Here is a 15721-nt window from a genome sequence, read left to right as displayed (position 1 = left end):
CCCGGAGGGGTGGGGATGCCAGAACTGGTGAGGTTGACAGGGTGTGTGACGCTCACTTGGTCTCTATGACCTCTCCCTCCCTGGCCTCCAGAGGGTCACACTGCAGAGTGAGCCCCAAAGGGTGGAAGTGTCAGGGCCTGTGGGTCGGCACCCCGCCCCCCGCTCCGCCCCGCATGACACTCAGTTCCATCAGTGCTTTAACTGCAAATCCTCATCAAAGGATTTTAAATACACACCCAATTCCATTCTATCCCGAGTTTACTTCCCAGCCTCAAAGGTGGGCAGCCGCTTTCCCGGGAGAAAGGCAGCTCCTCTCCTGCTCAGGGATGATTAGCATAACTCGAAAAATCTAAGGCTAGAGAGAAGCACAGATCCATAGCACATCCCAGCTGAAAAGGTCCACGGAAATGTTCTCGTCCATGCCGGTGAACACAGGAGAAAACCAGGGCCCAGAGAGGGCTAGCGAGGGGTCTAAGGTCACACTGCCAGCAAGCTGGAGCCACCCTGTGCGGGGGCTGCTGAGGTCACATTTCAGAGTCTCAGGGGAAGTCCTTGTTGGGCAAGTGAGGCAAGTTTTCACGCTCTCCCTCCCAAGCTCTGCGACAGAATCCATCCTCCTCCCTCTCTAGGCAGGGTCCCATAATTGCTGGACCTCTGAGATGGGAGAGGCTGGCATTACAATCTGTGACCCACTTGTCCCACCGGGGCCCAAGCACAGTTTGCAATCAAAACCAGCTCTAAAGATTTTTAGCCAATTGTTCCTTGCCGGAGGCCTGAAAGGATTTTTTTCCACTGAGGTCAAAGCCCTCTGGGGCTCTGCTGAGTCTAGGTATTTGAGAACTCATTCCACCAGAGTGCAGGCTCTGCCCCACGAGATGCTGAGGGGGAGGGGGCGACAGGCTCCCTCGGGGAAGGAGATGCCGTGCCTGGTGGGCTGAGCACCCTGGCTGCCTGCCTTCTGCCTCGCCTGCCAGGAGGCTCAGCACCTGGGCAGGGGGCTGGGGGGCTCCTTCCTGCAGAGCTGCCTGGGAGGTGGGGGAGGTGAGCTGCCAGCGTTCTAGCTCTCATTAGCTTTTCCTTGGCTTTTGGTTGGGGCGGGAGGAAAGGGGGAGGCCGGGCGGGTGACAGCTGGCTCCCAGAGCGTCCCGGCCTCCATCTGACTTTCTTGCTGCATTCCTTGGCAGGCAGGACCGAAACGCTTGTTGTGGAGGTGCCGCTTGGCACACGCCGAGGCTCCCTCGGCTCCCACTCCTTGCTGTTTCCATCCCAAGGAGCACCTTGACCAAGCCCACCTGTGCTGCCCTCTTAGGAAGGGGATGAAGGCCTGGTCGTCACCTCCGCTCTCCCCTGAGGCCTCCGGCGCTTGCTCGGGCATCAGCAACCCTATTTCCCATCTTGGGAGCGAGGCTCCCAGGAGGGCAGCAACGATGTCCTAGGAGGCTGAGGCCACCATCACTAGGGGCTGCCGCTCCTCCGGGGAACTGTGCACAAAAGGACCTTTTCTAGCTTTCCCTTCCCAGGCTGGAGTTCTCATCAGATGGCTTTGGCCACCGTCCTAAAAGGGACAATCAAATTGCTGCTCTTAATGGCCCCTGGCTCCCTCTTGCCCTTGTCCCACGCATCTGCTGTCCTCTAGGTCAGGGTCGGGTCCTGGGGGGCCCTCCCTGCTTCGTGGCAGACCCTGAAGGAATGAGCATGCCTAAGAGAGGGCAGAGGGATGGAGAGCCTTTCGGCTTTTGCCACCCTCCCACCCTCACCGTCCCTGTAGACAGCAAAAGCAGGAAGACAGTGGAGGCCGGCAGGCCAGCCGGTGCTGAGCAGTAGGAAGTGGTCTTTAGTTAGAGAAGAGCCTCCTCCGGACACTCAGCAACACCTGGGACCTCCCACCAATGAGTCTGAAGAGGAGACGGGAGGTGATCAAGCAACCCACAGATGTTTCTTACTGTGACTTTCATATTTCACAGCCACTGTGAAGGGGAGCTTCCCAGCGGACAGTGCATGGGAGAGACAGGCTCCATCCAGCTGACCTGAGGTCATGTCTGCCTCTCCCCTGACCTGAGGGGCTGCTGTGTGTTACAGCTCTTCCTGGGCCTGGGGCTTCTGGGACCAGGGCCACCATGTACAATGGTGTGAGTTGTCCACTGCGCAAGGGCAGACATTCAGCTGTGCTTTGCTTGGTCAGCTGGGCATCTGTGGAGGTGGGCCCAGCAGAGGAGGTCCTACTTTCTTCTCTGAATAGAGGAGTGGTCTGGGCTGATTGTACCAGGCCATGGACTTTCAGTGATGTTTGCTGCTGAACCTGGGCCTTCCCTGTCCAAAAACAAGCTTTTAAGCAAGCTCTGTGGCTCCAGGAGGCCAAGCTACATGATGCCTTGGGAGAGCCTATCCCTCCACATTTGCTCTGATATTCAAGTTCAGGGTGACTCCCAGTGAAGCTTCTACGGGCAAGAGCAGCTCACCTAGAAATGCCTCTGTTGGGGATTGTAAGGCTCCTCTGCACCCAAACTAGCACGGCCCCAGTGGCTTCCATGAACCACATGGAACTACTCCCTAGGATCTCGTGTAAAAAGAGGCATCTGTATCATCTGTGTCCTCCATATCATGAGACAGCTCAGTCTCGGAAAGAACAATTTGCTTTCCTCAAATGTTCCTCCTTTACCAAAAAAAAAAAAAAAAGAAAAAAAAAGAAAGGACCTTGGCATGAGATTCTAGATCCAGGTTTAGTCCTGATAAGAAGTTAGCCAACTGAGATAACCAGCCATCTGGATCAAAATTTCTTGCCACTGGTTAGTCTCACACGGTAGCTGGCTTCACATCCTGGGTCCAGCTTCACTCCCTCATGGTCCCATTATTAGCCCCATGACATGGATGGTCTTTTTACACGTATTTCCCGGCACCAAGAGGATGCTATTGAACTAGCCTTGCATTGAGTTTTACAGTTTGCAGTATGGAGCAGATGAAATAGTCATGTAGACCTTCTTTTAGAGAAACCACACACTTCATGTATATTGTAGCCAGAACATGGCTATCACACTGCAAACCATGTTGTTGGCTGGTTAGTTCCCTTTGACCAGCGCACGGGGCGGTGGAGACCGTATTCTTGGGTTCCAGCCTCAAGTACTCTGAGAGTTGCTACTGGGCTACGGCTGTGCACCATTTCCTCAAATACAGTCTCATCTTGTGGAGGATGTGGCGTTACCCCAAGAGCATAGGGAGTATAGATGGATTGATGCAAATCCATCTCCACCTCCATCACTGGAAGCAGATAATCGGAACGCACTACCCACTAGAGTCGTCATAGAAAAATAGCAGGGGATTTAGGAATTTTTCGGTTTTGAAGCTTGGGCCTTCCTGAAAATAGATTCTGAATATCTCAGGAACTTGGGAGATTTTTCTCCTTTAGGTGGCCCTGCAAACACCTGTGTGAGTTCTCCCACGGGCACACTTCAAATGCCTGGAAGGCGTCTGGTACTTTCTCACTGCAAACACTGTTCACAGACCTTGGAGAACCACTGGACCAACACCACTTCTGGGATGAAAGGACAACAATAAACGCTCTTCACAGAGCTTCACTGCAATCATGCTGGCGTTCCCCATACCCACGTCTCATGAAAAGTGGCCTGGAGATGTCTGGATGCCTCATCTGAAGACCAGGCTTCCTTTCTCACACCCTCAGCCCATGCTGTCAACTTGACTTCAGGGCCTCCCTGGGCAGCAGCTGGAATTCTGCTTTTTCTACAGTTCACCCTGGGCTTGTCAACAAAATCCCTAAACATCCTCTACCCACAGCCTTCAGGCCTCCGAAGAGATGGGGGAGGGGCTGGGAGCCTGGCACTCTCTAGCAGCCTCCTCGGGGGGTGGAGGAACGCCTCCTGGCCTTGCCTCTAACAACCCGTGGCACCTTCTTGGTGTGTGGAGCCCTGTAGCCATGGCAAACCAGCAGACAGGGGACCAGCGGGCCTTACATTCCGCAAGTTCTGATTTCTCATGAGGAGAGAGAAGGTCAAAGGAGAGATGGGGTGAACACCCATATTTTAATCACTACCCCCTGGATTCCCGGGACGTTTACTCCTAGCGCATTCAAAATCATGTTTAAATCCAGTTAAAATGCATCTCGCTCTAATAGGTAAATGACCAGGTTGTTTTCAACCCAAATTCTTAGAACCTTTGTTAAAAGGATGAAATAAGAATGCTAATGACAGAGTAGTCAGGTGTCCAAGGACTTTCCTCTTCGAGTGGGGAAAAAGGCAAGTTAGCATCGGTGGGCTTCCACCCTTTGGGAAGGGAAGTTTGGCCAGTTCCATGCGTGGGATCCCTGCTCCCCGGCTGCCATATTGGTTTGCCTGGTTTGCTGTGAACAGTGCAAGCTGGGTCCCATGAACTCAGCAGCTCGTTTTAGAGGAAGGAGGGGCTGAGCGAGACTGAGTGCTTCTGGTGCACCGAGGCCCACGCCCCAATCTTACAGAGAACACGATGGCAGGGGAGATGGGCCTGCGCTGTTCTGCAGACCACAGCACAGAATCTCCACCATGCACCATGGGGGCAGACCCACCCATGGCCACTCCATCCCATGGCCACTGCCCTCCTCTCCCTGTCACGCTATGCAAATGAGGCTGACAAGGAGCTGCCGGGACTCATGCAGAGGCCACTCACACTCACACGCGCGCTCGCGCGCGCGCACACACACACACACACACACCAGCTGGACCACATTGCTGGAACCCATGCAGCAGGGCCGCTTTCCGCACACGCAAAAGCCGCCTAGGTAGCAGCATCAGCTCGCCTCCCGCATCCGCATGATTGCCAGAGTTCCTGGAGGGAAATTTGGAATTTTTTTTTTTTTTTTTTAGATGAGCTATGGTTCTGAGCCAATTTATTTCATGGTCCAGTTCAATGGCCTTCTCCCTGGGCTGCTGCAGAAGATGTACAAACCACACAGCCCCAAGGGCTGGGGGTGGGGCGGGGGGTGGTGGTGATCCTTCCTCCTCAAAAGCCCCCGAACAGGAGATCACACGCCAGGCCCGAGGCTGGGCGGTCCCCTGTACAGCTTCTGCAGAGGGAGCTGCTTGGTCTTTCGCAAATCCCTCCCTGGAGAGAAGCTGCAGACACTCGCAAAAAGGTGGGTGTGTTGAAGGGAAAGCACTGGACTCCCTCCCACCCCAAAGGCAACGACAAGGACGACAACCAAAAAAACAAAAAACAAAAACAAAAAAAAAACAAACAAAAAAACTGAAACCAAAAACCAAAGAAAACCAGCTGAACTTACCACACTGCGAGTGAACTTTTCTAAGGAAGTTCTACGACCTTGCTCACTTTCTGGCTTTAGGGGGGGGAAAAAAAGATAGGGAGAAAAATACAGAAAAAAAAAAATCTTCAGCTTACACGTGGTTTCCCAAGAGCAGCAGCGGCAGCTAATGAACCAAAACAAAGCAAAACAGGGTGGGAAAAAAAAAAAAAAACCAACAACCAGGAAAAGAGAAGCAGCCAGCGCTGTATGCAAAAGTCAGCGGGAAAGACAGAAAACAGAAGCCCGAGAGGTGGGGCCGCCTCCTTGGAGCAGTGAGGAGAGAGGGGTGTTTTGCTTCTAGAAGAGCCATTAATCGTGCTTCAGGGGTGGAGTCGGAGCCACTGGGCTTTGAGCCGGGCCCTTCCGCAGCAGTTTGGAGCCGCCTGCCTGCTCATTGCTTGTGACTGGCCCGTGCACAGGAGCCCTGGTGGTTGTGTCCTTGAGGCTGCAGGCAGCCAACAGGCGACACAGACCAGACCAGCTCCCAGGGCCGGTGAGGTGAGTGGGGGATGCTGCTGAGATGTCAGGAGGTGGCCCTGGGCGAGGTGAAGTCACCAAGTCCTCTGCAAGTCTGGGCTGGGACTTTCTCTGAGATATTCCTGTCCCGATGCAGCCAGAAAGTTTGCTAACGTCAGTGACATCCTCCTGGTCCCTTCATGACTCTCACATGTGTCCTTGGAGCAAGGAGGCTCTACCCAGATCTGCAACCACAAAAGTCCCAGGGCCTCTCAGAAGGAGTGTTCTGGACAGAAAACACAGTACACGCCCAGGTGACCTCTTCCAAGGGTTACTCAAGGCAAGTGACAGGAGGTTCAGGAACCTTTGGGGACTCTGAGCTGAGGGCGCCCCCCCACACAGGGGGGAAGAGGAGGCAAAGGCCTTGGACAACCACTGCCCCCCACCCCACCAGGCCCAGCAGCTCTCTTCTACTGGAGGAGAAGAAATGTGGGATACATCTGACCCTCTTCCCAAGGTTCCTGCTTTTACAACGGTGTGTGGGTGTGTGTTGGGGGGTGGGAGGCGGGGATTATATTCCAAATACCTGCTAGTTTTTCCTAGAGCCCAGTTCCAGGGTCCTGAATCCATGACTGAGAAATTTGGAGAGCATCCACACTCACAGGGACACACACACACACACACACACACACACATACACACAGAGCTAATAATGGAAATTAGAGAGCTGAAGAAGCAGCCAGGTGTCTGTGGGTCTGCAGGATGTGCTGGAAGCAGAGGGGACAAAAGGCAGCCACTGTCTGGATGGACAAGGTCAGAGCGCTCCCCTGGCCGTCATGCCCGTCCCCTCAGCTGGCTGCTGGAAGACAGAGAGGATGCTGCAGAGGGAAAACGTAACACAAAGGACACACCGCCGCAGAGCGGGCCTGGCCTTCCTCCTTCAGGCAGAGGGAGCTGGAGGATCCGTGCTCGGCCCTGGAAACCATGCCGAGTCTCCACTCGGCAGACAAACACCAGGCCTCAGCTCCATCCACTGGGCAGCCTGGAGGCCATCCATTTGACTCAAGGCAGGCCAGTCCTAGGCCCTGCAGCTAGCAGTCTGAGCCTATCGTTCTTGTCCCCTGGCTACTGAATTGCTGCTCACTCGGGTTCCTCTGCCACACATGGGCCCTCTGAGCTGGTACCTAAGAGTTCTGGAGGGGCCCTCAAGAGCCAGTGCACCTGCCCTTGAGAAGCTGGTTCATCAGAATGACTAATGTGACCTCTGAAAATACTAGGACAGAGGAATTAGGAGTGAAGGATGAGCAGGCTGTGCCTCCAGACTCCCCCCAGGGGCCTTCCTCTGTAGCAAGGTGAGGCCAATCCACACCCCGTCTCTTGGCTGGAGCAGGTGGCTCACATACCTGTCTGACTTGGACATCTGGATCACGTGCTAAGCCCATCCCTGAAATCAGAAGATGCTCTAAGGCCCACCTGGAAGTGCTGGGTTACACATCCAGTCTGCGCCTGGAGACGCTCAGAGAGAATTGGAAGGATACATAAGCTGGCCACTGTTTCTGGAACAATGAACCCCTGGATATGGAAAGGCTGCTGCCACCCGCAAGAGCTTTCTGCGTCCCTTCAGGTGGGGGCTGGGAGGATCCAAGGTGGCCTTGCCTGTTCCTTCCTCACTCGTGACCTCCTCTGAGAAGTGTTTCTTGCACGGGGGACCTGCAGACACAGGTGTCTCAGCCCCACTCCCTACGCCGGGGTGTTTTCCTTTTGTGCTCAGACTCACAAGGAGACTGAACGGCCTCTGGCTTCTTCTGGGGTGTAGACAGGCCCAGATGGGTCAGACTGCGAGAGCCTCACAATTTCCCCACATTGGGATCGGTTCAGGGTCTTGAACCACAAGATGCATAAGGAACACTTACTTTGACTTTCTCCTCTGAGATCTGGGCTGGAGATACCAAAAGTCTCCATAACCTTTCTTGAAAATAAAACAAAACGAAAACTGGGCATCTGAGAACCATTTGCAGGGTCCCTGCACCTAAGCCCTGCTGCAAGCCAGCCGGCTGGAGACCAGGCTTCACGTTTTCCATTGTAGGAGTGACACCTGATGGAAGGGACGCAGGCCAACAAGAAATCTGGGTTTCTGACAATCCGTGTGCCCCCAAAAGTCTGCCTCTCCTTCTCAGACTGTCAGGGGCGCCCTCAGGGCTACCTCAGGGCAGGCGAGCAGGATACACCTGAAGCGACGTGGTACCAGCCAGAAACGCAGACAGGATCCTGGCACGCGAGGTGGACAGTACACAGAAAGAGGAGCTGCGTGGCTGAGGGAGACAGCCCGACAGACAGCGTGTTGATGGACAGCCACATGCTGGGAAATCTCATAAACTCTGGGGATGCAGCAATGTCAATATTATGGCCGTGATACTGGACTATAATTTCTGTGGGGAGGCTGAGAGGGAAGAGGAAGGGGCGCGCGTGGTCCTAAGCGGTGTGGCGAGAGTCCGGAATTCGGTGCCAGGAGAGCCACATCTAACCTCAAGTGGGCCTTAGAGCAGAACCGAAGAGTGCAGAGGATTTGCAGGTGGATTGGAAGCAGGAGCCGTCCATCCCTCCTGCCTCCCCTTCCCCAGACCCTGGGCCCCTCCCGGCTCGTCCTTCCACCCCCACCCCCAGCCCCCGCCCAGAAACCCAGCTGAGTTCATCCTGCTTTGGTCACCCCTCACCGCCTGCATGCTGGGGGTCCCTGCACCCCCGAATCCAGACACCAAGTCCTTCAGGGAAACCATGCCTTCATTCAAGGTGGAGGAAAGGGAGGAAGCCAGGAGCTGGGAGGCAGTTACTTCTTGGTTAAAAGAAAAGGCAAATGGGGTGGAGCAGGGGAGGGAGAGGAAGGGGGACCATTCCAGGAATGACTTCCAGTGCCAGATCGTCCCCTGGAAACCTCTTAAGGGTTTCTCTCCTGAGGGCGCTGCCCCAGTCCTTGCCTCATTCGCATCTCTGAGCTGGCTGGGAAGGGAAATCTGTGGGGAGGGGGCTGGACACTGCAGTGAGCAGCTCTCTCTGGCTTCCTAAGAGACTGGCTGATGTCACTGCCAGCCCTGTGCTCCTGGACCGAGCCACTGTGGCCTCAGCATTTGGTCACACTCTCCTCTATGGGTGGAACATGCAGATGGAGATGCTGGGGCCCGGGGGAGAGGAGGCCATACCCTGGACCTTGGAGGTGGGCTGGGGTGGTGACAGTCCTAATTGGTCTTCTATTGGAGCGAGAGTGGGTACAGAAAGAAAAGAAGAAAAGAGAAAAGAAATAAAACCCAAGGGATGACATTCTCATTTCACACCAGCAGCAAGCAGCAGGCAAAGGTCAACAGCGCTAAGAAAGGCGAGGCCGCCCTTCCCAGAGATACCTTCTTCTTGGCCGACAGCAGGTCCTGGTAAGCATTTGAGCGGAGGAAGCGGGCATAGCTGTCACTCTTCATCAGCTTGTAGATGTGCTCCTGGGAGGCAGGAGGTGGGAAGACACAAGAAAGAACCGTCAACCAACACTCAGGGCAACCCAGCTGGCCATCGAGGTAGGAAAGAAACTGAGGAATGGAAGCATGCTTGCATGTACCTGGGCAAACTGATAACATGCTCGCGTGGCTTTGTTTTCTCGCTCATTCAGAAACACCAACCCGAACCTAATTTCTCTCTTAGAGTAAAAGATCCTTGAGGATCGTGTCCCAGGGGCTTTGTAATTGGGCCTTGGTGCCATGTTGGGATGTAGTATTGCTTAATGATTAAAACCACAGGCACAGCAATGAGCAGGGAGAAACTACTGATGAGCCCGACCACTTGGATGAAGCTCAAAGGAATCGTAATGAATGAGAAAAGCCCCAGAAGGTTACATCTGGTATGATGCCACTGAGAGGACATTCTTGGAATGACGAATTATAGAAACAGACGACAGATTAGTGGTTGGCAGAGGTTAGGGGTGGGAGGGGGAGGGGAAGCGAGGGAGGTGTGGTTATAAAAGACAATAGGAAGGGTCCTTGTGGTGATGGACTAGCTCTGTATCCTGACACATCTTACACATGTGATAGAGTTGTACAGACTACACACACACACACACACACACACACACACAGATATGAGTACAGGGAAAATTGGGAAATCTGATAAACTCAGGGGATGCAGTAACATCAATATCATGGCCGGGATACTGTAATATAATTTTGCAGACAACATTGTTAGGAGAAACAGGTTAAATGGTATATCTCTGTATTCTTTCTTACGAATGCTTGTGAATCTAGACGTATCTCAAAATAAACTGTTTAATTAAAAAAAAAGGTCCACAAGCAACTATGCAATTGGGTCAGCTTGTGCATGTCAGGGCCACCGTCCCATCCTGGAAGGGTGCCCTTGGAACGAGATCCTGGGGGCATGTGGGCAGTTATGCCAGGCCTGCATCTTCCATCCAGGAGGGGCAGATGGCTATGGCGTGGTGCCCCTGGGCTCCTAGAGGCACCGCATTCTGGCCATGGTGATGAATTTTACCCTTGACTTTCAGCTACTTCTTAGAGCCTTATGATCCCTTCCTAGTAGATCTGTCCTCATTAAGGTCAGGAAAAGCCTGGTTCATTAAAAGAGGGAGCTTGTCAATTGAAAAAGGGTTTTTTATCAGTGGAAATGGAAGGCAGCTCAGCTGCTCAGGAACCTGGCTGCCCCAAGAGAGGACCTGTTAGGAGGAGGTGGCCTTTCCCCAGGGAGGGTGGGATCGTTGGGCAGGGAAGCACCTTCCCTGATGTATGTACACTTATCGTTCATCTGTGAAGTTGGAGAAGGGCCCCAGTGCTCAGGGGGATGGAGAGCTGGTCCCTGAAGAGAATGCTCAGCAGAGAGGCTGGACCGGTCATGAAGGACCTCTTACGGGAGGAGGGTGGGGGCAGGCAGAGGCTTCTCTTAGGCCGGGCACACAGAGATGCCTGGCCGGACTGCTGGTTCATCCCAGAGGAAGCTGGGTAATGATGAGGGCTTGCCAAGACCCTCTCCCTGTCCCCCTCAAAAGAAAGTGAAAGTGGAGAGCAAGAATCATCTTGGCGACATGTGCATCTCCGCCCCCACTTTGGCAGGACCACATGCAGATCTGTTTGGATACCAGCTTCATTCTTGCGCAGATGCCCCCACATTTACAAAAGCAGGGTACAGCCCTATTCAGGGGAATATGACCACCGCAAGGGACCAAGTGAAATGAAACACCAGCTCTGACATGCCTCTGCTTTGATAATCCAGATGTGTTCTGATCTAATAAACTTCATGAGAACATGTCTCACTGAGCACTTTTCTGCAAATTTAGACACAAATCCAGCCCATTCTTATTCAAGTTCCTTGAAGGAACATTAGGTTTTTAGTCTCTTATGTGTGCATAGCATCCAGCACAGGGTCAACTGTGACTTTAATTTATGTTGCTTTTTGGTTCACTGAAATGCTGGTGTGAGTTTAATATTCGGCAAGTTTGTGGGCTCAAAAATTGTTTTGATTTACGACCAGATCAGTTCCTGCTCTCTGTATGGAAGGAGAGTGGGGGGCTCACATTCACCCCAAGGCAAGTCCATACATGGACGCCTTGGCTCAGCCCCTAATGGCCTCAGAGCCCAGACTGAGGGACATCATGGTCATTGCATTTGTCCTCCCTTTAAATTGGCCTAACATTTACATTTTAGGTACAAATGTCAAACATCGGTCACTGTCGCCTTCTTCTTGTCTCAGGCTTGGCTTCTGGCTGGCTGGCGGGGCCAAGTGGCTCCTGGATCATCTGAAGAGGCCTGTCACTCAGGCTTGGACTCTCTCCAAACCCCTCGCCAAGGCCACAGGCCTCTGCTTCCTGTTCTGACTTCTCAGAGGAATCGAAATCCCCAAGGATATCTCACAAATACCCCTTCTGCTGCCCTGAGAAGAGTAAGGGGACCTCTCCCATCCCAGCCCTTCTGGCCTTGGCAACACATTTCACCCCCAACCCAGCTAATTCCTCCAGCCTCACCATGATCAGGAAAAGACTGGTCCATTGAAAGAAAGAGCTCATTGATTAAGAGAGAGCAGGATAAAGCAGATGCTTCAACATTTGATCCCTCCCCCGACAAAAAAATATATCCAGCAAACCTCGTTGAGCATCTCCTAGGTGCCAGACAGTGGGTCCGGCATGGAGATCACAGCCTGACCAAAAGAGAAAAGGTCCCTGCTGTTAAAAGGCTTAGGTCCCATTGTGCAAGGTGTGCCTGACCAACTGAGCCAAGGGCTACAGGGAAGAAGGGCAGGTTCAGGGTGCTGTGAAAGGAAAGGCCTGAGGATGACCTCCCCGGCCATCAACCAGAAAGAGCCTCATCGAGGTAGGGAGAGCCCTGCAGGCAGGAAGGAGTCTCCCAATTCCTGGTCTGGTCAACCAGAGCAAGAAGGACCATCCAGAGCCCAGGAGGAAGGAGCACCAGGCAGTGGTGGCCCCTCCCTGGGGGTGGTGGGGTGTTGACGGTCAGAGGAGCAGTTTGGGCACCACGCTCATCCTCCCTACATCACAGGGCAACCTGGCCATTTGTTGCCAATGCCAGAGCCAAGGTGGGACTAGGTAGGGAGAGAGTAGGGAGTGAGAACATGGCCTGTAGGAGGTGGTCTCACTCTGGCAACCCCTTGGCCATCGTTACGACCATCTCAAGTTACCCTGTGAGCAAAAAGCCACCAAAGCAACAATAGCAGGTGCAAGGCGTGGTCTAAGAAAAACAGAATCCAAGAACCTCTGCAGATCCCTCATGCCCCCTGCAGGGCCTGTGGCTTCGGGCTCCTCTGGCCTGGGCCTCCTTTCCCACAGTCTTCAGATCCAGGGCTCTCCCCTGCCCTCCTTTCCTCCCCCAAACAAAGAAATAGAGCCTTTGATGTACCCAGTTAGGGAGCTCTATTCCTGCCTCCTTGCCAGCTTTGTCGAAGAAACACAAAGACAGTAAACAGGAGGTGGGGGAATGAAGCACTGAGGTTTTTCTGGGAATGAGAATTAAGATAGGACTCAGGGTCTTTGGCCAGTTCCCAAATGCGATGAGTTTATCACTGCCAGGGACAGCAAGTGTACAAAGCTCTTGGCAGTGACCCCTACTGATTTATGAGGGGTTCTGGTTTGTTTCCCCTGCTCTGTAGACAACCAGTCTTAAGAAAAATGTATATCCAGAATTTGCAAAAAGCAGGAGAGCCACTGGCAAAACCAGTGAGCCCCCACCAAGATTTCTAAGGGGCCAGAGAGGAAGAAGTCTGTGCTTCTCTTCTTTGCATTTTCTTGTCTTATTTTCCTCCCTCCATCCCTCCTCCCCTTCCTCTCTGTCTTTTTTTTCTCCTCTCTCTCTCCCTCCCGCCTTCCCTCCCCCCTTCCCTTCCTTCCTTCCTTCCTTCCTTCCTTCTCTGCCCTCACCCCTCTTTCCCTCCCTCTTTCTTTATAAAAAAGAGGTGATTGAGTTGACGATAAACAAGCAGAACAAGCAGGGTCCTGATGCCCAGAGAGTCACCTGCTCCAGGGTGGGTGAGGATGGTTCTCTAGAGGTTGAGAAGCTGATGCCCTCGGGCCCTAAGTCACACGGAACATCTTAGCCATAATTCTTAGTGGGAGGAGGGAATCACAGCCCTGTGGTGGTTGGCATCTATGGTACAGGGATGTGGCCCTGATGAGACACTCCACCCACATGTCCCTTCCTGGGCGTGGCCCTGGATGGGAGCGCTGCTTACTTGGGGTGTGAAGGCAGAAGCAAAACCAACTGGAACCATAGCCAATATTTTATAATAACTTTAAGTGGAGTGTAATCTATAAAATGACCGAATCACAATGTTGTATACCTGAAACTAAAATAATATTGTAAATCAACTATCCTTCAATAAAAAAGGATTTTTCAGAAACACGAAAACCAAAAAAAGCAATGGAGAGAAAGAAAACACAAGACCTCCCAAACCCAAAATAACTCGAATCAGTGGAGTACGAGACACACGTGGGAGCTGGAGGGAAGGAGCAGTGCAAGCTGTCTCAAAGCCACACTGCAGTGAGAGCCCTCATTTGGAAATCTCCCTTATTTTTAGAAAACACACAGTGGCCCTCACAGCGTTGAGGAAGTTAATCAGACAAATGCCCGGGCCTTGGGCCCCAAGCATGGGGAGCAGCTGGACTCCTTAAGAACACCCTGCGTCCTCCTCTTCGCTGTGGGTTCCTGGAACAGCTAGAATCTCATCCCCCAGCTTTAGAACACCCTCCTGGAGTGGGAGACTACTCAACTGGAGCACCGCACAGCCACCAAGAGCCCTTCTTGGGATGTTCAAGTGCCCTACTTCTCTTTTTTGCAGATGTATGTACCACACCTCTGTCCCCCACACCCAAGTTTCCTGCAACAACATCCGGACATCGGGGACTACTGGGTCCCTCTTAGGAAGATTAGGCTGTGGGGCAGGATGCAATGCTGCTGCATGGGGTGCAGGAAGGGGGACTGGGCTGGGGGCCAAAGGCTTGGATTCAGATCCCGACTCTGCCTTTTATAGCCCCCCCTGAGCACACAATTAACCGATGGAATAGAAGTGAACATGTTACAAACACCAAGTACATGTAAAGTAATGACGATAACGGGCCTTCATGTTGGGGCTGTCCCTGCCAGGGATGACATGGGGAGGAAACCAAGATTTCCTGGAAGATTCCCTGGCAGGAGGAACGATGGAGCAGAAGCGTGGGGGAGCAGAGTCCAGCTGTATTATTTCTGTTGCTCTGAATCAGTGCTTAGGTTTCGACAACCCCATTTTACAGATGAGGACACTAAAGCTCTACAGGGTGGAGTGCCTGGCCCAAGCATAGAGCCCAGCACCCTGTGCTCCCAAAGTGCATGCTCTTCTCTTGGCACATGCTGCTGTGCATGGTCCTTGATCTGGGGTTTCGAGGGAGTCACACTGTGTGGCCGAGACTAAGGCCTCAGCAGAAACATAAGGGCCACCTCTCAGCTTTAATCTGAGGGATCTTAGGGAGAGATGCAGCTGCTGCTCACCGTTCCCTTTTGGGAATTGTTGGCCACCACTGTTGTCAGTGACGGCAGTGGCCGAGTCACCCAGGGTGACCCAGGCTCTGGTTTCTCACCTCCACACCAGCAGGAAGGTCCAACCTGGCAAAGCTCTGAGGGCTGACCGGGCCCCTGGGAAGTCACCGGCAGCAAGTCTGTATCACAGAAAGTTACCCAGGAGACCCCTAAGTCTCACTTTTTGAGAGACTCTTGAATATCTTAAAGTCCTTCAGAACTTAGGCGTGGTTAGGGGAGGATGGGAAAAGGCACTGTTCTCATCGTGGGTCCTGCAGGAGGATGAGGGTGGGACTGCATAGGGGTAAGGACGTGATGGGGGTCCTAAGACAGTATTTGCTTAGAAAACAGAAAAGATTCCACAGCCATACGGACACCCACTGGAGTGAAAGGTAGCTTGTTGTCCTCATGGGAGCGGCTTTGGATGACCCTCCGAGGATCACGTGCGTCTTAAAAGCAAGCCCCCATTTGGATTTCTTTGACCCTCTAAACAGGACGTGGGGGTCACTTCCCATGGAATGCAACATCCCAACCATGAGACAGTGTAAGCTATCATTTGCCTTTACCCTGCAAAGCATCTGTATAAACACGCTCAGTGTAACTGGCCAAAGGGCGCAGTATTTTGATGCTGTTCAATCCCTGTTCTTAGATAAGAGTAGCTTCAAAGACAGCTTTGCATATTTTCTTTCACCTACCCAAATACCATGGGTATTAACTCAGGCAAGTGTTTCCTTCTCCTCTTGAAGGTCATGGGGTTTGATGCAAGAAATCTATACTCTGAAGCATCAACAAAGAAATTTTTGGAATTTAGGGATTCTCTGACGCCTTCTCTCCAGGAACTGCTGGTCTGTGTGGTAATAAACAGAACCCGGTCACAAACAACTGATTTGTTCTTTTCAAAACACATCCCTCCCACTGCTGTGCATCTCCCGAA

At 52.8% G+C, this 15721-nt stretch overlaps 1 protein-coding gene across 5 annotated transcripts in view; it reads right to left on the bottom strand.

Moving 5' to 3' along the window:
* The window catches only part of RGS6 (regulator of G protein signaling 6), a 560209-nt gene that overhangs the window by 16339 nt on the left and 528149 nt on the right, over nt 1-15721 (bottom strand). For 4 of the 5 annotated variants that reach the window (XM_047795885.1, XM_047795886.1, XM_047795883.1 and 1 more), the window contains exons 16-17: nt 9139-9228; nt 5267-5320 (exon numbers count right to left, since the gene is read on the bottom strand). In XM_047795885.1, the coding sequence (XP_047651841.1) occupies nt 5267-5320; nt 9139-9228 (144 nt within the window). The remainder of the gene's footprint in view (nt 1-5266; nt 5321-9138; nt 9229-15721) is intronic. The other variant, XM_047795884.1, reaches the window with a different exon arrangement.

Source organism: Phacochoerus africanus, chromosome 9, assembly GCF_016906955.1.
Source record: "Phacochoerus africanus isolate WHEZ1 chromosome 9, ROS_Pafr_v1, whole genome shotgun sequence".
Taxonomy (NCBI): domain Eukaryota; kingdom Metazoa; phylum Chordata; class Mammalia; order Artiodactyla; family Suidae; genus Phacochoerus; species Phacochoerus africanus.
Note: the sequence above shows the minus strand (reverse complement) of the source record. Positions and strands in the feature narration are given on the sequence as shown.